This window comes from Grampus griseus (assembly GCF_964374135.1).
Source record: "Grampus griseus genome assembly, chromosome: 14".
NCBI classification, from domain to species: domain Eukaryota; kingdom Metazoa; phylum Chordata; class Mammalia; order Artiodactyla; family Delphinidae; genus Grampus; species Grampus griseus.
The window spans coordinates 22,939,909-22,963,024 of NC_139008.1; the positions used below are offsets into that span (position 1 = coordinate 22,939,909).

At 42.5% G+C, this 23,116-nt stretch overlaps 1 protein-coding gene and 1 pseudogene across 2 annotated transcripts in view; one reads left to right on the forward strand and one right to left on the reverse strand.

Annotated features, from left to right (window-relative positions):
* VPS35L (VPS35 endosomal protein sorting factor like) overlaps window positions 1-23,116 on the reverse strand; it is a 132,109-nt gene that overhangs the window by 68,843 nt on the left and 40,150 nt on the right. The window contains exons 10-18 of the mRNA XM_082670955.1: window positions 21,904-22,000; window positions 21,152-21,199; window positions 19,736-19,829; window positions 15,857-15,934; window positions 15,249-15,371; window positions 6,463-6,509; window positions 5,540-5,651; window positions 4,893-5,009; window positions 2,429-2,482 (exon numbers count right to left, since the gene is read on the reverse strand). Coding sequence (XP_082527081.1) covers window positions 2,429-2,482; window positions 4,893-5,009; window positions 5,540-5,651; window positions 6,463-6,509; window positions 15,249-15,371; window positions 15,857-15,934; window positions 19,736-19,829; window positions 21,152-21,199; window positions 21,904-22,000 — 770 coding nt within the window. The remainder of the gene's footprint in view (window positions 1-2,428; window positions 2,483-4,892; window positions 5,010-5,539; window positions 5,652-6,462; window positions 6,510-15,248; window positions 15,372-15,856; window positions 15,935-19,735; window positions 19,830-21,151; window positions 21,200-21,903; window positions 22,001-23,116) is intronic.
* Window positions 22,378-22,865, forward strand: LOC309832597 (ubiquitin-ribosomal protein eS31 fusion protein-like; annotated as a pseudogene). Its single transcript has one exon. The product of its transcript is annotated as a ubiquitin-ribosomal protein eS31 fusion protein-like (transcript).

Sequence of the window (23,116 nt, forward strand, 5' to 3'; positions counted from 1 at the left end):
GTGCAGCTTACAGGTAAAGTGCCTGGCACATAGCACGCTATCTAAATAGTTGCCATTATGTACTTTCTCATTTAATGTTCATTAAACTCCACAGCACATGGACTTCCCTGGTGGTCCAGTGGTTAAGACTCTGCGCTACCAATGCAGAGGGCCTGGGTTCAATCCCTGGTCAGGGAACTAGATCCCGTATGCCACAACTAAGAGCCCACGTGCCACAACAAAGATCCCGCATGCCACAACTAAGACCAGGCACATCCAAATAAATAAATACATACAGAAATAAATAAATAAATATTTTTTAAAAAAACCTCCCCATCATAAATAAATAAATATTAAAAAAAAAACACCTCCCCATCATGGACATCATTATCCCCATGAAAAGTTAAGTGGCTAAGTGGCTTAGCCAGGGTCACAGAGCTAAAAAAATCTGACAATGGCATTAAAAGGAACCAAAGCTTCTTGGAGAAAGAGCTGATTCCAAATCTAAGATAAGAAAAATACAAGGGAGGCTGGAGCATCTTATAATAGAAAGCAAGGAAGGCATCAAAGACTACAAAGAATGTGTCAGGACTCAGAAGCCAACCTGAAAAAGCACCCACTGGACAAAAATGGGACAACTGAGCATCAGTAAGAATAATACAATTGCAATGACTGATACATATCAAATATGTTTCAATTAGTGAGCTCCTACAGATACCCACAGCAACTACTACTCACTGGTGACCTTTGGGGATGCTGGGGAATTGACTCTTTACTCTAAAAACTAGTAAGTAACAGGGGCAAAAATGAGCATCTTGCCTTTTCTGTACAAACTGTTACCTCAGGGTAACCAAATACGTGGAGTGAAAAGGTTCTCTTCATGCAAGTATTCTAGCTAACAAATAAAGGAGAAATGATAACTCCTAATATCACCACTTTGCAACCCATGATAAACCATAAGATGAATGCGCTTCAGTGGTCACTCACATCACGGAGAGACAACCAGATACCGTGAGCCTCCCAGGAGAAGCACCATGCCAGCACCCAGGGTGCCAAAAAGTCAGATCTGAAGCTGATGAAGTCTCCTGTCTCCAGAACTAACTGCCGATTTATAGGAAATACTGGAGGCAGAAGAGCATGTTTAATCACCACCACAGGCATACATCTGGCCAATCGAGACCGGGAAACTCTACAGGACAAAGGACCCAATTTCTTCAACAAATAAATAATAGAAAAAAAAAAGGGAAGGGAACAGGGAGGGAGGGAGGGAAAGAGAGGGGAAGAGAGAGGGAACTTACAGATTAAAATAACTCTAAAGTTTTTACAACGTATAGATCCTGTTTTAATCCTGATTGAACAAATAAACTGTAAAAAACTTATGAGACAATTGGAGAAATCTGAAAATTTATCGATTTTTAATGGTATTAAAACATTATTGATTTTATTAGTTACGATAACGTATTGAGATTTTGTTTCAGAAAAGTGAATTCTATTTTAGAGATATGTGCAGAGATACTGACAGGTGAAACACGGTGATTGAGCTGTGCTTCAAAATAATCCAAGGGTGGGGAGAAAAGGGAAGGACACGAAACAAGATCTGTCATAAGTTGGTCATTTCTGGGTGATAAGTACAAGGAGGATCATATGTTTGAAGTTTCCATAATAAAACAAAAATTGGACAAAAGAAAGAAAATTAACAGACCAACATTTACATAATGCTCAAAACGAGGCAAAACCCATTTCTGGAGTTAGAGACCAGATGGTGCCTACCTTCAACTTCCAAGGCTGTGACTGGGAGGAGAGTATGGGGGGGCTTCAGGGTGGGGTGGGGAGTTATTTCCTGTTTCTTGATCTGGACCATGATTACATGGGTGTATTTTGTGAAGATTCATTATACAGCAAACTTACGATATGTATGCTTTTCTTCATGTAGGCTAAACTTCGGGTTTTTTTAAGTTGATTAAAATAAACACCTGGCAACAGGATTTGAAACCACTTCTACCTGCTTCTAAAGTCTCTGCTCATTGACAAGACCAGTATTTCCCAAACTGGGGTTCTAGTTTGGGCCTAGGAAAAGAAGTATCTTTGTTTGCTTAGAAAAAAATTAAATTACATGCAAATCAAATATGTTTGGAAAACGCTGCTGACTAGACTCCCATGGAAAGTCCCAATATACTTTAACAATAAGGATCTAAGGTGTATTATGGTGAAAAAACCTGCTTCACTTTGTATAATGCGGCATTTCCCAAGCTTACACGTGAGTGTGGAACACTTTTGTTATAGGTCACGTATTAATGCTCCATCACACTATACCATAAAGGATGCAATTTTCATAAAGAATAATTACCATCATAAAATACCTAAATGTCTAAGCTAGACTTATTCACAATTACGAACATGAAAAAAATATACAGTAATTCTTTCAAAAACAATACCACAGCACACATACCGTGAAATGTTTGCAGGTGTACTCTACCCACACTTCGGCACAATTAATGTAGTCCTACAAAGAAAAAGTAAAAATGTCTTTACAGTAAGAATGCCACGATTGACCTTATGGCAAAAGCTCATCGTGTACAAATCCCTTCAAGGGCTTTGAAAACTAAGAGTTGGTAAGTGATGGGGATTTCAAGAGTGGTTCATGTACAGAACACTCTGGCCCACTGATAGATTTTACCCTGAGAGGTGATGTGAGAAAACATAAGTTGCCTGAAACCAATTAGACTGTCATTCCAGAATTGCTACTTGGGCCAAGACAGAAATCTGGGAAGCTCTGCCATGTCTGGAGAATGGGAAGAACCAAAGGGCAGCGGAGATAACAGTGGGGAGACCTCATCACACCTCAGTGGACACAATGACCACAGATCTGGTTGAAAATTCAAGTAGTGTTTACGATGTGACTTTTGAATGTTCTGAGAAAAAACAGGCCTCCTGCCTTTAAAAACAAACCGTTTGTCCTAGAGAGGGTGATGCATATAAGTTGTAAAAAGGTTAAGAAAGCACAAAGGTTTTAGGTAAGAAAGGATGTGTTAGATTCAAGTAGAAGAGACAATGAGATGGCTACGGAAATGGCAATGACCAACTTGGTAAGGTTGTCTGCCCCAGAAAATATGCACATGGGAAAAAACTGTCAAGGAAAAACAGAGTCTGCAAGTATACCTTTTCTGTTCTGACACTTAAAGGAAAAGAAAGAAGAAATGGGGAGGGAAGAAAACAGTTATCTCATTCACACAAGAAAAGCCAGGAACATTCTAAAGTCTAACAGGAATGCTAAGGTGGACTTAACGAGGAGAGTGTGAAGTTAAAGACTGGAGAAAACTGTTATTATGAGCTTTTGATGCAAGGTTGCTTTGAAGCACTGAAGTACAGGCACCAGAGGCCCAGAGGTTTTTGACTTAAATATCCTAAATAAGCTGTTTTCATTAGCCAATCAGAGTTAAGTTAAATAGAGAATTTCAACGGCTAGAGTTTAGTGAGAATTTTGCTGAATTAAACTAGGTATACGATTTTGTAAAAAAGTTTCCAATTTTTCTAAATTATATTGTTCTTAATACACTATCACAAATGTGGTGATTAGCAAGGGGTTTATAACTGGGCTCACTTCAATATTTCCTTCTCAATAAATGATCAAATCAAATGCCACATATTCACTTATTCTCTGTGTTACGGTCTGAATGTTTGTATCCCCCACAAAACGCATATGTTGAAATCCTAGCCCTTGATGTGATGGTATTAGGAGGTGAGGCCTTTGGCAGTGGTTAGGTCATGAGGGTGGAGCCCCCGATTGGAATTAGTGCCCTTATAAAAGGGACCCTAGAGAGGTCTCTTTCCCTCTTTCTGCGATGTGAGGAGGAGAAGCTGGCAGGCTGCAACCTAGAAGAGGGTCCTCACCAGAACCCAACCATGCTGGTCACCTGATCTTGTACTTCCAGCCTTCAAAAATGTGAGAAATAAATTTCTATTGTACATAAGCCACATGATCTGTCATATTCTGTTACAACAAACTAAATGAACAAGGACATGCTGCTAGTAGGAGAGGAACAGTGCAGGGTGTGGTGAAGTTTGGCCACAAAGACAGCCAACAGCATTTCCCTAGTGGCAGCCACATAAATTGCTGGCACATTGCCTGAAAGGACAGTGAGGCATAAAACCCAAACCTACAACATGATGACCAGCACTACATGCATTACAGAAACTAACATCAGTTGGTCCATCTTCCCAAGACTTCCTGTGTCAGAAGTATGGGGAGAAAGAGCCTTCAGCTGTCCATTCAAGGGAAGGAAACTGGAATTCCCTTTTGCTAATCACTGGCTTGACTACTGATCTTCAATTTAGGAATATCTCAATAAATTGTTTTTTTCAAATCCAAATACAACTTGACCCTTAAAAAACGCAGGGCTTAGGGACACTGATCCTCCACGCAGTCAAAAATTCACATATAACTTATAGTCAGCCCTCTGTATCCACGATTCCTCCGTATTTGCGATTCCACTTCTGTGGATTCAACCAACCATAGGTTGTATACTATTTACTATTGAAAAAAAATTCCATGTATAAGTGGATCTGCGCAGCTCAAACCCATGCTGTTCAAAGGTCAACCGTGCTACAGACTGCTGTACTTCGAATGCTCTTTGCAAAGCTACAGGTCTTTTTAAGTTTCAAGTATTTATAATTGTACACTTTTGGTGCATCTTAAGGCCTCAAGAATAAGACATGCTAGGGACACAAAAATCAAAGAAATACATCTTTAAAGCTATAAGTTCTCCATTACAGATTAACAAATAATGCAATTAAAAGTAGATTTCTTTAAAAAAATAAGGATGATTAACTGAAAGAGAAATTTTTTAAAAGAAAGAGTATACTGCATAACTTGGACAAAAAGCAGTCAATACAAGGTCTAAATGGTCACCCACCTGTGGATTCTTCAATTTAGTGATAACTTTCCAAGCTTCATTGAGAATCTGAAGTCGATCACTCTCAGGAGGATTAGCCAAGGCCAAGTTTAAGCCCAGTGAGCGAAAGAGAAGATGCTAAGAAATACAGCAAACCATTACGATCCTGGAGATGTACAATCAGAGTAACTTGAGGCAATAAAGGAAAAGGCTGTAACAGTTGGCCTGTCTTGAGGTTAATCTTCCAACGACCGTTTTCTGAAGTTCTACCACAGACCTGTGCAAGTTAGACTGAGAAGCTCAAAACAGAGAGCTGGCTCTGTGTATTGGTCCAACCTGTGGGCCATAATATTCTCCTGGACAAAGCTTTTCATAAATAATAAGTGAAGATACAGTTTTAAGGATGTAAGACCAAAATTCTTCCTAAATATTTCATAGTGAGCTAATTTGACAGATTTAGGACTCAAGGAGGCCTGACTCGCGGCAATTACACGTGTCTCACAACCCCAGTCGCTAACTCATTCTCCACCGTACTCTTCAGAAACAGAGCCCTTGCTTGTTTTCCTGTTGGCTGGAGCTTCCCCTGACTCCGAACTCTCTCTCCCTGGGGAGCTACTGGGCAAACATTGCCTATTTGTTCTCCGCTAAGCATTAAGTCAAGAGCCTACCTTGGGGAAACCAGACTCATCGCACTCTTTAATCATGCCGATGAAATCCATGGACCTTGTGGCGATGAACTCGGCCCGGAAAGCTGACATTACGGAATTCAACAGCAAGGCACTGAAAGACACACACACGTGCCCCACGTCAGCAGAGCTTCCCCTTAATGAAAGTCGCTTTCATTTTAGGATGTATGTTGTTGGGAAAGATGACTGACAGCCCTTTAATGGTAAGGGTGGAAAAATAAGAAGACTGGAGTAAAAAGGCAACCTCTAGAGACTAACTCGGTGTTTTATGCATATTCAGAACTTAATATTCAACTGACTGGAAGAATGGATGGATGGGTGGATGGATGAGTGAATGGGTAGATGGATCCATGGATGGACAGGTAAATAAGAAAGTAATCAAATCCATTTAAACAGAAGAAAACTGAGCCTTCAGTGCACAAATAAAACTAAATATTAAGTAAGAATATTGATCCAAGCTGCAAATGTATATCCGCATCTCTTATGAAAAGCACTGTTCTAGGACCTAGGGACACAGTGGTGAACAAAACCCACTCCAGGCTGCTCACACATCTGCCACCAAAAGGAGAGCAGAGGAGAAACCTCTTATGCCTGGTAGACAGGAATTCGAGTTTATCCTGACCTTATCACTTAACACAGCCCCGTAGGGAAAGAACTATTATTATACCCATTTTACAGAGGAGGAGAACAAGGCACAGAGGGGTCAAAGTAAGTGACCCAAGGTCAGAAAGCTAAGAAAGAGTGGAGCCAAGCTCTGAAGCCAGGCACCTGGACTCCAGCATTCCTGACCTCCATGCTATCCTGCTTCTCTGTTGGCCCTCTTGCCCATGCAAGCACGCCAACCTCAAAAAAAAGCAACCAAGTCCATTTTCAAACACAGGCTTTATGAATTTCAAAATACTTACTTGTTTGCTAGTTTCTTACATCTCTCCATCATTTCGGTTAGCAGAGCCTAATCAAAAAAATGATAGAAACCATCAAGTTGGAGGATCTAAAGCAACACTTCTCATGAACAGATTTCCAAAGCAATACTCTAAAATAAATACAGCCACATGCCCATTTCTATCTCAGTGCCTGGCAGGGATGGGGAAGATGAAGGAGAAAACAAGCTCACTCTTGTGGCATTTAGTATAATGGATAAGAGCTGGGGCCCTGGCCTCAGGCACACTTGGGTTCAAATCCAGTCTCACCAACTACTTTTCCTCATCCTTAGGTAGATGATACCGACCTGTGGTACCATCCCACCTACAGATTACTGCAGGATGATGAGAGTGGTACCTCCTATGCTCCAGGGCACCAAGAATGAAATCTGCTTTACTCCTCACCTCCTCTAGACCCCCCTTGTTCCTCCCCATTTCACGAGGTGTCTGTGAAATTCTCAGTAAAACAAATAACAAACACTGGGCCAGTACCTGGTGCTGGCCAGTCACGGTGAGAAGCACTTGGCACTCATGATGTCACTTCTCACAACCACCATGAGTCAGGCTCTCTATTCTCCCATTTCACAGATGAGAAACCAAGCCACTGAACAGTGATGTGCTTGGGCCAAGGTGACACGGCTAGTTACGGCGGGCTGGATGTGACCCGGGCAGTCGGGCATCAAGGGCCATGCTCTTCACTATACTTCCTCTCCATGCATTTTGAAGGACATTTTTTTCCCCAAAAGGAAGTAAATGTTTTACTCATTGGGATACTATTAATGGCTTTAGAGCTATCTTAAGACAATTACGTATCTTTAAAAGAGCTCCTATTTTTAAAAAAAAATCAATGGAAGAAGTCTCCAATAGGGCAGTGGTTTGGGCAAGGTTTTGAATGGCACAGGCAAGGTCAATCCCAAGACAAAAGAGCTGGTAACAGCAGCATCGACACTGAGAACTCACCAGGCGCACAGCACTAGGCACTGGGCTAAGCGCTTTACATACCTTTTCCCATTTACTCTTCACAATGGCCTTTGAGGCCCGTGTCAATTATCAGCACTTTACAGACGAGGAAGCCAAAACTCAGCTAGGTTAAGCCACTTCCTACTAAGTGGTAGAAATGAGATTTGTACCTAAGTCTGGCCCAGAAGGCAAAAGATAAAATCAGTCTTCTTTAGTGAAATTCTACCCTTTCCAGCTGTGGCCCTCTGTATCCTGGGTGCTGCCTGAATAATTAAGGTGGTAGTTGCTTGTGGAGATACTGTCAGTACCCCTTACCCCAGAACCCTGATTTTATTCAGATTTCTGTCTCTGCCAACAAAATACAGGTTGGGTCCTGTTATGGAGTGAATTATGTCCCATCCAAATTCATATGCTGAAGCTCTAACCCGCAGTGTGACTGTGTTTGGAGATGGCGCTTTTAAGGAGTTAATTAATGTTAAGTGAGGTCATAAGAGTGCGGCCCTAATCCAACAGGACTGGTGTCCTTATAAGAAGAGGAAGAGAGACTAGGGACACACAATGCACAGATGAGAAGACCAGGAGAGGACACAGTGAGAAGACAGTGGACTGCAAGCCAAGGAGAAAGGCCTCACCAGAAACCAACCTTGCAGGCACCTTGATCTTGAACTTTCCAGCCTTCAAAACTTTGAGAAAATAAACTTCTGTTGTTTAAGCTACCCAGTGTATTATGGAAGCCTGCTAAGGTCTGAATAGCCACCTAATTCCCAAGTTGATGGTGTTAGAAGGTGGAGTCTTTTGGAGGTGATTAGGTCTTAAGGGTGGAGCCCTTATGAATGGAATTAGTACTCTTATAAAAGTGGCCCAAGAAAGCTCCCTTGTCCCTTCTGCCATGTGAGGACACAGCATGAAGACAGCTGTCAATGAACAAGGAAGTAGGCCCTCACCAGACACTGTATCTGCCAGCATCTTGATCCTGGACGTCCCAACCTCCAGAACCATTAGAAATAGATTTCTTTTGTTTATAAGCCACCCAGTTTGTGGTGTTTTCTTAGAGCAGCCCAAACATACTAAGCAAAGTAATACAGGCCCAAGCCAATCACGGCGGTCCCATTCCCCTTGCCAGTGGTGAGTTTAGACAGGGCACATGACCCATTTCTTGCTACTTAGATGGGGGCTTAGAGGAAAAGTTTCCTTTTTTTTTTTGGCCACACTGCACGGCCCGTGGGATCCTAGTTCCTCAACCAGGGATTGAACCCAGGCCCTCAGCAGTGAAAGCACCGAGTCCCAACCACTGGACCGCCAGGGAATTCCCAAAGTTGTCCTTAAAGAGGAACCGAAGACTCCCCATCTTTCTGCCTTCGGATGCTGCCATGTCTGGACATTATGTGTGGAATGGCTACAGCCACTTTGCTGCTATCTGGGGATGGCAGAGCAGAGAAAAGAACGGAACCTGCCTGGCCCAGAGCCTTCACTGTTATTCAACAGAACACACTGAATTATTTTTGAAGGGCCAGTTAGGTGTTTGTTCCTTGCAGCCAGCATCCCAATTGATGATAAAATTGACAATGTCACAAATGGCTTCCCTAACCCATTCATGGGGATTTAATATTTGAAAAGTCATTCATGAAGACCAATATCAAAGTGGTTTCTGGGAAGACTGGGAAAGAGATATCCTTATAATGATCATCACATTGATACTCCTTAACATGCACAAATAATCACTCACTCAACACCTGCCTGTGAAGCAACTCTAATGTACTAGCCACTATTTTAGGCACTGGGAATAGCAGTGAGGAAATCAGACAGAAATCCATGATCTTAGATGCTTATTCTCTCTTTCATACACACACATGCAAGTGCACATGTGCACACACATGCACAAATGAATGAGCTATCTTGGCCCACCACTTCTGAAAAGACGAAATAGGGCAAATGCTAACATATGGACAAAGTGTTCTGGCCATTAAGACAAGACAAATGCTTTAAAAGTTCTCTTTCCACAGGAGATGAACGCATTAAAAATGCAGCCAAGAATATAACTTAAAAAAAAAAAAAAAAAAGGGCTCATTGTCATTACCCTTAAGTGTCCAGGAGCCAAATGCTATATAGATCCCAGGAAGGTCTGTTAGAGGTTATTAATTTTTTTTTTCTGAGAAGTGACAGGATTGATTACCTTTGGCAAGAACAAGATGAACAACAGTTCAAAGCGGACTGAGATCGAAAAAAGCCTATTGGCTGAGATAAACAATTGAAAAACTTGCAACTCTGAATATATGTTCACAGACACATCAGAACTTGAAGATTCATTAGGCCCCTACACTTCATTTGTTTATATATTTGTTTTTTTATAAAAATAAGAAATGCTTATGGACAGAAGTGCAAATAATATTGTCATGTATCAAGTAAATTATGAGTGCCCTCCCTCCCAACTCCCACTTCCTAGGGATCAACAGTGTCAACATTTGGTGTTTATCCTTCTAGGCCTTTGTCTATGCCCTATGAATACGTAGCTTTTGTTGTAGAAGACTTTTGTTCTGTTTTACAGAAATGGATAGTCTTATACACATTGAGCGACAATTTGCCTTTTTCACTCAAGAATCGAGCACGGGCCTCCCTCCTCCCGTGTTAGTACACTCAAGTCTACCTCATTCCTTTTAATGCCTGAGGAATCCACATCATGTATGTAACTATTTTCAAACTGCTCCAAATTGATGAAGTTTTTAAATGTTTTATTTTTAACCAATTATAGCCTCATGAGAAATTGCAGAAATAGTATAGGTGCTGGGTACCATCACCCAGCTTCCCCCAGTGGTAACACCTTACATAACTATAGTGCATTGTCAAAATCAGGAAACTGACATTGGTATAATATAATTAACTAGACTATTTTACCAGGTTTTTCATACACCTTTCTTTTTGTGGGGTAAAGGGTATATCTTTGTGACACTTCATTAACTTATTTGGATTTGTATAGCCACCATCACATTTAACTACTGGATTTTTAAGGTTATCTCCAGATTAGGGTTATCTGCCCACTTCAAAAGTATAGGAAAAGAAAAAAGAAGTTGGGTCAATAACACATTTCTGTTTTCTAAACTGAGATTAACTCATACGCAGCCCAGGGTGCTCGGAAGATACGTACTTATGCTTTTACTAAATAGCCTTCCAATCAGCATTTACAATTACTGCTCCATAAAAAAAGTGAACTAAATGATACACATATCACATTTTCCTTATTTCTGTAGATGAAACAAACATGTAAAACAGTAGGCAAAATCATAAACTAATCTTAAAAGCTAGTATCTTTCCTCCAATCCAGAGTTAATATGGCTCAAGTCTCAAAGAAACAAAATATTTCAGTGTGAATAAAAAGAAATTTTATACCCCAGGTAGTAAAATGAGAAATTTTTAATTTTTCCTTTATTTATCTTTCTCTGGGGATTTTTCCCTAATTCGAAAGAATGAAAATAACACACCTGTATGCTTGAGAGGGATTTATCATCAACCAAGACTAGTCTTAGATTTGCATTACTAGCCTAATCGTATGTTAGAATGTTTAAAGGGCAATTTATAGTATGACCATCGGAGTAGCAGTCCCATGGGTCAATCCGTTCAAGTCCCACCTTAAAATGTAGCAGTTAACAGGAGACACCCAGAAAGGAAGAGTCTAAAGCAGTCAAGGGAACAAATCTGTTGGCTTCAGTCACTGCCAAAATGGCTACCTGACCTCTTTCTAACTGTGTGACTGTAAGAAGTTTGTAAGCCTCAGGTACCCCATCTGTAAAACGGGTATAACAGCAACACCTAGCTTGGGGAAGCTCTGAGAGTGAATTAAGATAGCCCAAGTAAAGTAACTAATACAGGCAGACCTCAGAGATATTGCAGGTTCTGCTCCAGACCACTGCAATAAAGTGACTATTTCAAAAAAGCAAGTCACACGAATTTTTTGCTTTCTCAGTGCAAATAAAAGTTATGTTTACACTATACTGTAGTCTATTATATGTGCGATGGCATTATGTCTAAAAAAGTACGTACCTTAATTAAAAAATATTTTATTGCTAAAAAATGCTAACCATCATCTGAGCCTTCAGTGAGTCATACTTTTTTTGCAATAGTAACATCAAAGATCACTGATCACAGGTCACCATAACAAATAACAATGAAAAAGTTTGAAATATTGCAAGAATTACCAAACTGTGACACAGAGACACAAAGTGAGCAAAATGCTGTTAGAAAAATGGCACCAACAGACTTGCTCGACGCAGGGTTGCCACAAACCTTCAATTTATGAAAATGCACTGTTTGCGAAGTGCTCATAAAGCACAGCACAACAAAACGAGGGGTGCCTGTGGGGCGCATGGCAGAGGGAGCCTCAGAAAGAGGTGGTTAAGGGCTCAAAGCTTAGCAGCATCTCAGACCCATCTCCCCGCTCCATTCTTCACAGCCAACCAACACTGCCTTCTAAACTCTTCCTGGAAAGGTCACAAAATTTTCCTAACAATAGGTATTTGTTATAATGTTAAGCGAGGGAAAAGCATCATAAAATCATACAGGAAATATTTCTCATCTACAAAACCACAATTACAGAGCAAGAATGAAAGTGGAGAGAGAAATGTTAAAAAGAAAATGCACCAAGACGTTAACAGTGACCAGTTATTCATGACCGAATTTTAGGTGGCTCCTTTCCTCCTTTTAGCCTTTCTGTCTTTTCCAAGTTCTTTCCAATGAATATGTACTCTCCCATCCATTCTGCCTCTTGGTTTTTCCATGGCTACCAAATAGTTCTCCTCTAATCCATCTCAGATGCTTCTGCCAGTTTGATCTTCAAGCACCACTTTTTTCATATTATCCCCCTGGTCAAAAATATTCAAGCGCTGCCTGGTCTCCACGACATGATGTTCAACAACCTCTGCCTGAGCCATTCCCAGCCAGCCTAGTCCCTCACTCTTCTCCAGTAATGCTTGTCTCCTTATTATGTCCGTCTATACAGGTCCCGTCCCTCAACCCCTCCTTACTGCCCCTCTGCTCATCTCCTGGCCTTCAAGTCAGTCCAGGCTCCCATCTGCTGTTAAGGTCAAAGACAACAATGGTAACCACCCCCATCTGCCTGCTGCCCACCATGCACCAGCTCTTGGCCATGCGCATCTCGTGAGAGCCCTTCGAGGAAGGTTCTATTATTAGCCCCATTTTACAGCTGGTAATACTGAAACACAGAGGTAAAGCAGCCCAAGGCAACACAGCCACAGTTGGAACCCAGGTCTGCCCGACTACCTGCCCCAGCCTCTACCACTTTCCTCTTCCCTCCTTCAACAGTGACAACCTGCATCACACAGCTTAGCAAGTAGATCATGAGATTCCACACCAGACAAGATAAAAAGCTGCTGAAAATGATGAGAAGCTTATCAAGGGATTCGTTTTCATTGCCCAAAAGCAGGTTTAATGAAACGGTTGCTTTTTTCTCTGCAGAATGTGCCTAAAATTGGGGGCATAAATGTTTTTCACTTACTCTAATTTTAATTGTATAAGGGGAAAAAATCCTGTCTTTAAACAACAACAGAAAAGCCTTTTTGAATAATCACTCCTTGATTTTTTGGGGGGAAGGGATTTGATATTTCAATTTCCATCTGAAATTTCGTACATCAGATATTTGCAGCTGAAGGCACTTCTCCCTTCTCTCATCTAGATAGTTCTCCCTTCCCCTCTCACACCTACCTGTCATGTGCATTGCCAGCTGCTGCAGACAAACTCCTACATTCTGGAGGCGTGGCCTCTTACAGACACACACAGCTCCAACTCCCCGGTGGACACACCCCAGCCACTGTCAAAGAGCTTTTACATCTTCAGCACCACCCTGCACACTGACATTAATTCTTCCACACTTTGAAAATGACTTTTTTTATGAGACACTGCAAGTTCCTTATTTAAATGCCCCAAGAATCAGAGTTTATTATTATTCAGGTGACCTAATTTTTTTAATCACTTCTTCTAGTGCAATAATGATTTCCTAGAGTTTTACTCCCAGGAAAGCTCTACTCTAAGCTTCTGCCGTCCTTTGAGATTACTGGCACTTAAAAGGAAGAATGCCTTATGACATGTACTTTTTGTTTTAAATCCAATTTTGCTTTTCATTAAAGTAAGGAGAAAAAAATAAGTGTTCTCATTTTCAAATGATTCTGTCCTGCTCATAGGTTTCAGTCATTCAGCTGAATTGGTCAAGTTCATGATACGTCTTCCCAGGAGCCTGGGCCAGCGTGTGGTGGCTGAGATTACACTGAAGATCACAGAGAATGGCCTGCAAGTTTTCAAAGCATCTTCTGTTAAACTGGCTTGATTTAAAATCAATTTACTCAATGGTAAAAAATTCACCTGAAATATGAGATGTCCCTATTTTTCTCCACATACCTTAGGATTTGGAAAAATTTAAATATATGCAAGACATTATACTTGCTGAAAAGTTAAAAAACAGGGCAAAAAAATAAGTTAAGACGATCCAAAATCTTGCCCTCCAGCAATATTCTGTCATATCTCTCTCCCAATTCTCCTGTGCAGATATGAAAATCACGTTTGCAATCCCGATGACACAGCATTCAAGCGCTGTGTGTGGGACTCTCCACTGAGCACTGTAAACGGACTGCCTTGTTTGATCCATGCAGTAGACTAGAAAACAGGAATTATTACTGCTCCCATTTCACAGATAAAGATTAGGGACAAGTGACTTGGCCTCTGCTTTAGTCTGACAGCTGTAAACAACAGAGCTGAGGTTCAGATTTAGGCACCCCAACTCCAGGGCCCACACTACCACTTAGGACACACGCAGTAACAGGTGTAACTTCTTTTTTTCACTTGAGCACATCAGTGTGTACTCCATCGTGGGTCTCCATCATCTTAAATGGCCCCACAACATTCCACTGAGTACACAGACCATAATTTAACCAATCCCCTTCTGATGGCTGTCTCCACTGTTTCACTAGCGTGAACGCAGCTACACATGTGTATGTGTGTGTGTTTACGCACTCATCAAGTTATTTCTACTGGATATTTTAAAAAGTGGATTGCTTAGTCACAGTCGTATCTTTTTTTCTTAACAGCTGTCAATATGTGTTTGCAGATACAGGGAAAAGGTAGGTGGATTTGAATTTTGCTTTACTCCAAATATTCTTGTTTTGTAGCAAGGTCTCTTTTTCCCTCACAAAGAATAAATTCTCAACCATCAACGAGAAGACAACAGAAGCTTCATCTATCACAGTTATTGTGACAATCTGAAACTGGTGTTCCACTGAAATTGCTTCTCAGTCTTAGGGAAGAAAAAGAGTATTTCTGCTATGATTCTGACTTCACTTTAATCCCTGACAATGCTTCAATTAGACAAAAAAAAGAAAAAAAAATTATAAGAGCAATTACGTACCTTGAGTTTCACTTTCCTTCCATAAAATGGAGAAAATATTTTCTGCTTTACGACTTTATTAACTTATTATCAACACAAAAGGAGTGCATGAAGGTTAGTGAAGAGGCAATGAACCCTCCTGGCCCTGGAGTCGGATTCAATGGGTTTGTGTCCAGTCACTGCCACTTTCTAGCTGTGTGACCTTGTGTAGTTATTTGGCCTCTCTGGGCCCCTACAGCCCCCTCCCAGAGTTGGTAAACAAGGCAAGGCAGGAAAAGTGCTGAGCGCAGAACCAGTCACAACAGTGAGCCGTTATGCAAGGGCCCTGATTATGTCCCTGGGCACACAGGTGTAGGGCTTGTTACGACACAGAAGAGAGGAGCCCTCCTTGGTGGTGAGCTTCACACTGATGCCACCTGGCAGTTACCTCGGGGGCATGGTAGGAAATGCACTGGAAGATCCAGTCCATGGCAGGCGAGTACAAGGGGAGGTAGGATGGAAGCTCCACTCCCTGGAGCACCAGCTGGTTCTGGACAGTATCGCCGTGAATCTACAGGAGACCAAATAAACACTCAAAAGAAGGGGAAGTCACATAATAAACGAATAGCATGTAACTCACAGACTGCGCATATCTGCAAGCATCTGGATGGCCCCGAGAGAAATAGCCTGGTTTCTCAGGGTTTTTTTAAACTAGAAAAAAGCACACAAAGTTTCCCATGTCACCAGGCTGAGCTGTTCTGGGAATGTGTGCTGTGCAGAGAAGTAACCTGATAAAACTGGAGCCAGCAGATGCTAAGAAGAAAGGCTGATCAACGGGAGATGTTTCCGGTAACACATGCATATTAACCCTCTGCTTGTTCAGTACAATCAGCACGTTTTAATTGTGTGTAACAGACTCGAGTGTAATTTTATAGGGTTTACACATTCAAAGAACTTTAAGGCAATCTCGGCTTGGAAAACCAACTGGGTTTTATGAATTTTTGATCATGCAGCTATTACATCAATTAGCTGCGCTGACTGATGGTGTACTCTTACCTGTTTGAATGTGAGGAGGAAGTCAAAGAAGTTCTTATCTAGGCTTTCTTTGAGATGTGGAGCCACTTCCATGCCCACCTGTAGCCAATCAAAATGAAATTACCTTGACCATGGAGAAACAGGTTGTAAATAACATATCCAGTGTGATGTCATTTTTGTAAATTAAAAATATACATATAGACAGATATAGGCAGAGAGGTCCAGCAAGTTAACTTTTATTCTTTTTGCTTATCTGTTTTCTTATTCAATAAGCATATCTTGCTTTTATAAGAAAAACCGCAGAAGCTATTTTTAATGAAAAAAGGGCAACATTTGCAGTAATCATCTTAGCAATTTCCCAAAGGTAATGAAAGTATGACTGAACAGATGACCAAGGGAACAAATCAATACAGCACTAAGGAGAAATGTACTCTCAAGATCATGTATACGATGTTCTCTTCCTCTCTAAAAAATGATAAACACACATGTGGCTGTACTTATTAAATGAAGCAAAAAGATTCTGGTATGTAAGAGAGTCAGCTGGGACTTCACTGTTGCATTGTTAAAATACGTGGATTCATTCTTTGCTGGGCAGTCATGGAAGCAGCCATAAATTTGGATGTATTTTAAGCCGGTTTTTATTAGACAAGCATGAAGCCTAACAATGCTGTAATCCACTGGTTCCTTCGTTCATTGTTTTAAAAGATGGTAACATTTTCAGCTGAAAAAATCTGCTAATCATAGAGAAGGTGGCCAGAGCCCCAGGGTTGGATGGGAAAGTGAAGGTCTCAGCTATGGCAGGGAGTGCAAGTATTTAAAACAAAACAAAGCATCATGATGTTCCTTAGACTGAGCGCCTCAGAATACACCTCAATGCCACACTGCTGCTTTAGCACGAAAACAACTTTGTAAGGGGAGTTGCTTTCTGGGACCTGGTTCCTTCCAAGGGGGACAGATTCCTGCCACTCACCTCCCCCCCCCTACCCAGAGGTCATGAAAATTCATGATAACAAGGTTTTTTAGATGTCTGTAAAGAATTCCTTTGAGAAGAATTATGCAAGATCCACTGGGGCGGTAAATTCCAAGGGCATCTCTATGGCTGTTGGGGACGCTTCCAAGGACAGGCACAGAGATTTAAAAAAAATACTAACAACAAATGTCAGATCCACTTCTACTGTGTTCTGATTCTATTGTCTTTCCTTCCACTAATCATTTTGTAGAAAAGGCAATAATTACCTGTTAGGCGACAGCAAAAAAAAAAGCCCAGTGGACAAGCAGTGGAGAGGAACTGAAGGGGCCATGACTTAGGAGTTAATCATACTTTCCTTTAATAAGCAGCTTTGAGGTCCCCCATGCCCTGCCTACTCAGTGCCTTTGTGGGTTTTTTTTGCGGTGGGTTTTTTTTGAGAGGTACGCGGGCCTCTCACTGTTGTGGCCTCTCCCGTTGCGGAGCACACGCTCCGGACGCGCAGGCCCAGCGACCATGGCTCACGGGCCCAGCCACTCCGCGGCATGTGGGATCTTCCCGGACCGGGGCACGAACCCGTGTCCCCTGTATCGGCAGGCGGACTCTCAACCACTGCGCCACCAGGGAAGCCCTGACTTTGTGTTTTGTTTATGTCTTCCCATAAAGCCAAATGAGCAGCTTGGAAATCTGCTTGGGTCTAAAAGATTTCTACCTAGAGTAGCAAGGGTAGTTACTCATGATTTCCATCTGCTGTTTCTGCCTGCCTGGCATTCATTCCCTTTGTTTCTGGAATCAGTAAAGTGAATTTGTCTTCGGGAAATCAAACTTCCCTCTCAGACCAGGTCTGTGGCAGAGCTGGACCCGGCCGACCCTGAGCTGCAGGGGTGGGCACGTGACCCAGGCTCAGTCCGTAGGCATATCCCATCCCATGGCCACTGACTGGTCTATCTATGGACAAGGGACCCAAGGTGGTACAGTGAGTTTCTGCCCTGAAACTCTGGCTGGAACTACTGCGGAAAAGGCCCTCTTGCCACTGGAGTTCCTAAGTCAAGAGGATGGAGGTCTTTCCACCATATGGAAAAAGAAAGCCTCAGAGTGCAGTCACACAGAGGAGAGCAGAGCTGAGCAATGAGGGAGGAGACAATTCTTGACATGGTTTGGGGGCCCTGGGTCTGCCATGCATGCCCTACCTCAGGCTCTTCAGGCGCAACGGCCAACAATTTACCCCCTTTTGCTTCAAAGTACTATGAATTGGGGTTTTGCCACTTGCAATTGAAAGAATCCTTACTAATGCACACTGTCTCCTTCTTTTTATATCAGAAGATGTTCAGTAACTACCCAACCAGGGAAATCAGTGCTCTGCCTAAATTGACACAAATGATTTCAGATACAGTGCATCTCATCACCAGCTTTCCTAGGGTGGGTCTGTAATTTCTCCTCATTGCCACTGAGTTTTAAAGTTGCATCTGTCATGCAAAGGCACGTTATATGCAACAAATATCATCTTTCACTAGGCTGTGTACCTTACTTCAAACTTTAAAACTGGAACAGGTTTGTAAGGAATGAATATTTCCACCCACGTTCTGATTTCTGCTTAATAACTGTGTGTCACAAAACACACTGAGATTCTAGATCTTTATTATTCTACTATTACTGACGTCAAGGTGAGTTCAAAGAATGTGATGTGTCCTACAAGGGGAAAGGCAGCAGAGCACAAATACACAAGTGATAGTATCCTTTCATCCCACCGCAAGATCCAGCAGCATTCTGCACAGAATAGGCCCTCAGCAAACACTGACGCGGCTGGAGCGTTCAAGCTCCCGATATTCCAAAGCTGAAGCTCTAGGAAACATATCTGATGTTCCCGTATGAAAAATCCACGCCAAGTTTCAAGCAGATGGCAACGCGTAAACGCTTCGGCCTCGGTTACTACGAGGGAGCAAGTGCCCTTTAATGGAAAGCTTTTTCTTTCTTTCTTTTTTTCTTTTCTCCCTTATCAGGGAGTGGACCTATAAAAAGTATCCTTCCTAAGGATGTCTGCTACTCACTCTGAGGGCAATGACTGTTTGGTTTCTTTGTGACACTGGAGACCACAGGGCTTCTGTCATTTGTTAGACGTCACATAAAAGAAGCGGATCAAAGGCTACGGTCCTCGCCTTCTGATTTCTTGGCACTGGAAGTCTGGGGTTCATCAGGACCCTAAAGAACAGGGGCAATAACCCCTCTCTAAAGGTGAACAATGCCAACGGAACTAGCAAGGGGGACTCCACAGAAAGCTACCAGAGGCAAAGGCCCCATGTGAGTTGAAGAAAAACGAGTGTAAACTCTCCACAGGGTGCATTTTTCATAAATGAAAAACGTACTAGTTTTAAGTAGGAGCTCCACGGTGCTTTAAAGGAGAGAAAGGCTGAGTGATTTACAATCCTCACCAGCAGAGCAGCCCTCCAAGGCCAGGCGGCACAGACCCTGATGCCCGCCGTCACCAGGCGCCTCGCCCTGCCAGACAGCCCTCACCAACTCGCGCTCCAATCCAACTCTTTAATACAGAGACCAAAAATCGAATAAAACAATCGAATTCAAAGACAAAGGGAAAGCATGTTTCGAGTCAATGCAAAGCAACCTATCAGCCGAAAGGCTCTGGGAGCCTCCTTCCCAGCAAGAAGGGAGAAACAATTAGTTCTGAAACTTAGTTCGTTTCTAAGAAGATGACCTTAAACACCCCCTAATTAGAGTTACTGGTAAGTGGGTCTACTTTGAAATTAATTTTTAAAAGGAATCCTACAGTTCTGCTTTCTGCGAACAAGCTGTGCTCTAAAATTAGCAGCTAATAAAGTCCTTCTTCCAGTGACTGGTGAGGTGGCGGGGAGGGAGAAGCGTGAACATTAGGGGAGACAGGACACGGTCACAGGCGCGAGTGCAGGGACGCAGCTTACCCTGCACAGGTAGGCCCTGGCGTACACCGACACCAGAGGGTCCCCGATCCCTCGGACCATGCAAGTCAGCCGGGGCAGACACTCTGAAATCCCCCTGTTAGAGACAAAAAGACAGCAGCATTACACCCCGTGGGAGAACTCTCTGTTCTTTCATTTTTTTTTTAATAAAAAAAGCTAGACTTCCTAAATGCAGGGGGGAAAATCAAGCTTCGGAACCAAACCAAGGTCAAAGTCTGAGTCTTCTAAGGCCATGTAACAAGTCTTTCTCTCTTGCCACGATTCATACATTGAATGGTTTCTTTTATCTTTACCATTTGCTCAGTGCTGGAGTCTAACCTTCACTCTTTTCCTGCTTGAGGTCACATTTATTTTACTAATTTAACGATTTTTGTCCCCCGATTATTTTCCATTGACAGCTCACTCCTTGACCGTCTTGATATTTTCGTCGTATCCATATTCCTTTGGTACTGATTTGCGCCCTGTGCCCCGCCCCTTCCTAGCACCTGACACCCAGCACCTCAGGCTAACATCCGCATCCCCCTCAGTGTGAACTGTGACTTATTTATTCCTCCTGCCACGTGGGACTTCCATCTGCCTTGGGCATTATTCTCCCCCAACTGGTGAGGCAAAATAACTCTTTCTTCAGCACCACGTTATCCCCACAAATTCCCCCAGGCATTCCCAGATCCCAATCAAACACATTTGGTACACATTCTAAATCCAACCCAACTATTCCTCAGAGCTCCGTGAGTCAGCCCATGGCTTTGAGGAGTTGATTATCTAGACGGGATCCAACACCACTCAGTCTTTCAGCAGCTCTGCAGAAAGCAGATCTGGTTTCTCCCGGCTCTGCAAAACTACTCTCAGTACAATGCCCGAGGTGACCCAGAGTAGCAAAGGGCTTAGGGGCAAAGGCTTTTTTTCCTTCTGACATCATCTTGGACAGCAGCCGCAAAGACAATGAGTGAGGGCCCACGGGTGTCGCTCCCAGTGTGGTGTGTCCAGCTCACCAGACCCTCACAGACCCCTTCTTAGGGCCTTGTTCACAGAGGAGACTGGGGGTCAGAGATGCTAAGTAACTTTCTCAAGACCACACAGCTAGTAATAGCAGAGCTAGGATTCAAATACAGTTGAGCTGAACTTCCATGAGTTAGTCAACCCACCGCTCCCAGCTTGAGTTTTCTTCTCTGTAAAATGGAGATTAAAAAACTATCTCTACTTTAAGTTTTCATTTGGATTAAACGAGAAAATGGATGGGAGGTGCTTAACACCAGATCTGCTACATACTAAGTACTCAAAGAATGACAGCTACTATGACATCGTCATTAGCATGTGTGTGTATGTGTGTGCACAGGCATATATGAGAGAGAAGTTTTTTGGAAATGTATGGTCCCGGACTTTTAACAAGAGCCTTACGTTTTGGAGAGGAACTTGTTACACTTCAGGATGGATGCCTCCACATAGCTACGAAAACGTTCTGTTAAGGAAGACATTTTCCAGATGGTCTGTTCCCTGTGGGGAAAAGCCTCAACTATTCATGCAGAGAACTTGGTGTGTCTTCAAGAGAGGGGGCCACAGTCACTCTCAACAATCCAGAGAATTAAATTAGCGAGTGGCTTGTGGTTTCTATATTTGGTTTTCAAGGTTTTATATTTATTTATAATAAAATCTGGAAAACGTTGTACGCTGATGTATGGTCGCATGCTGAAACTTAAACTGGGTTTTGAGCATTTCCAGTTGAGGCTTTATGGGGAAAAGGATGCAACACAGAGAACTAAGATTCCATTTGTGTGTAAGTTGAATTCTCTGTCCTTCAACACTGTTGTTTGTGCAGAGAAGCTTGACCCTGTTCCTTTCAAGTTCTTGAAACCAGAGAAAACACAAAAAGATGAAGCATTTTAATTGAGAAAATTAATGTGGGAATGTTCCTCAGGGAAACAAAAGCCTGGTACATGGCACTATAGTCAAAGTAAAAAAACAGAAAACTGGGGAGAGCCGGAGTCCAAGGACCTCGTGGACAATGTGGCTGGCCCTGTACTTCCAGGCTAGCAACCGTAACAGAACTGCATTTTCAACAGGAATTTCAGGGCAGCCCATTACATGGCTTCTATTAGCAGTGCAACTCTTGCAGCCTATCTTTAAAACCATCAGACAGAAAAAAAGGATACAATCTCGGAATGAGTTCCCTGATGGAAGCAATCTTGAAAAACCAATTTAAGCATGTTTCTTTGGCTGTGTCATTTACATTCTCTGGAGAGAAGTGATCTGTAAAACAAAAATAATATCTATCAGCCCCTAATTCTTGGGATCTGTTAGAGCTGCTATGAGTCCTAGGACAAAAAAAAGTTACAATGGAGCAGAAGAAGGGGTGGGGCACCCAGTCCTATGTTTTTCCTTCCAAATATCTTTATTATTAGGAAACAACTGGTGGCAATGATAGCTGACACACAAAGGCTTTCTAAGTGCCAGGCGCCGTTCACAGTGTATAGACATCAGCTCACCTAATCCCCACAAGAACCCTCCAAGTTACATACTTTTATTGTCCTCTTTCATAGACACAGAGGGCAAGGCACAGAGAAGTTTAGGGACTTGCCCAGGGCACACAGGAAACCGACGTAAGAGTTCCTTTTGGACCTGCCATCTGCGGTGGCACCGCCGCCAACATGCAGATTTTTGTGAAGACCCTGACGGGGAAGACCGTCACTCTCGAGGTCGAACCCTCGGATACGATAGAAAATGTAAAGGTCAAGATCCAGGACAAGGAAGGAATTCCTCCTGACCAGCAAAGACTGATCTTTGCTGGCAAGCAACTGGAAGATGGATGTACTTGGACCACAACACTCAAGAGGAGGCCACTCTTCATCTTGTGTTGAGACTCCGTGGTGGTGCTAAGAAAAGGAAGGAGAAGTCTTACACCACTCCCAGGCAGAACAAGCATAAGAGAAAGAAGGTTAAGCTGGCTGTCCTGAAACACTATAAGGTGGAGGAGAACGGCAAAATCAGTCGCCTTCGTCGGGAGTGCCCTTCAGGTAAACGTGGTGCTGGAGCTTTTATGGTCAGCCACTTTGACAGACATTATTGTGGCAAATGTTGTCTGACCTATTGTTTCAACAAACCAGAAGACAAGTAATTGTGTATTGGTTAATAAAAGACAAGAACTAATGAAAAAAAAAAAAAAACAGACGTAAGAGTTAGAATTCAACTCAGGCAGTCTGGCTCCGCAGCCTATGTTCTTAGCCACTGCCTCTAATTTAATCCAGAGGTTCTTGGTGTACCCACCAGTAATTATGGTGATACTACTGAGAATTCCAGATGCTTGAGGAAGCTGCAACTGTAATATTAAATGTGATCGATCAGTGTTTGTGCTCTAAATATCACATG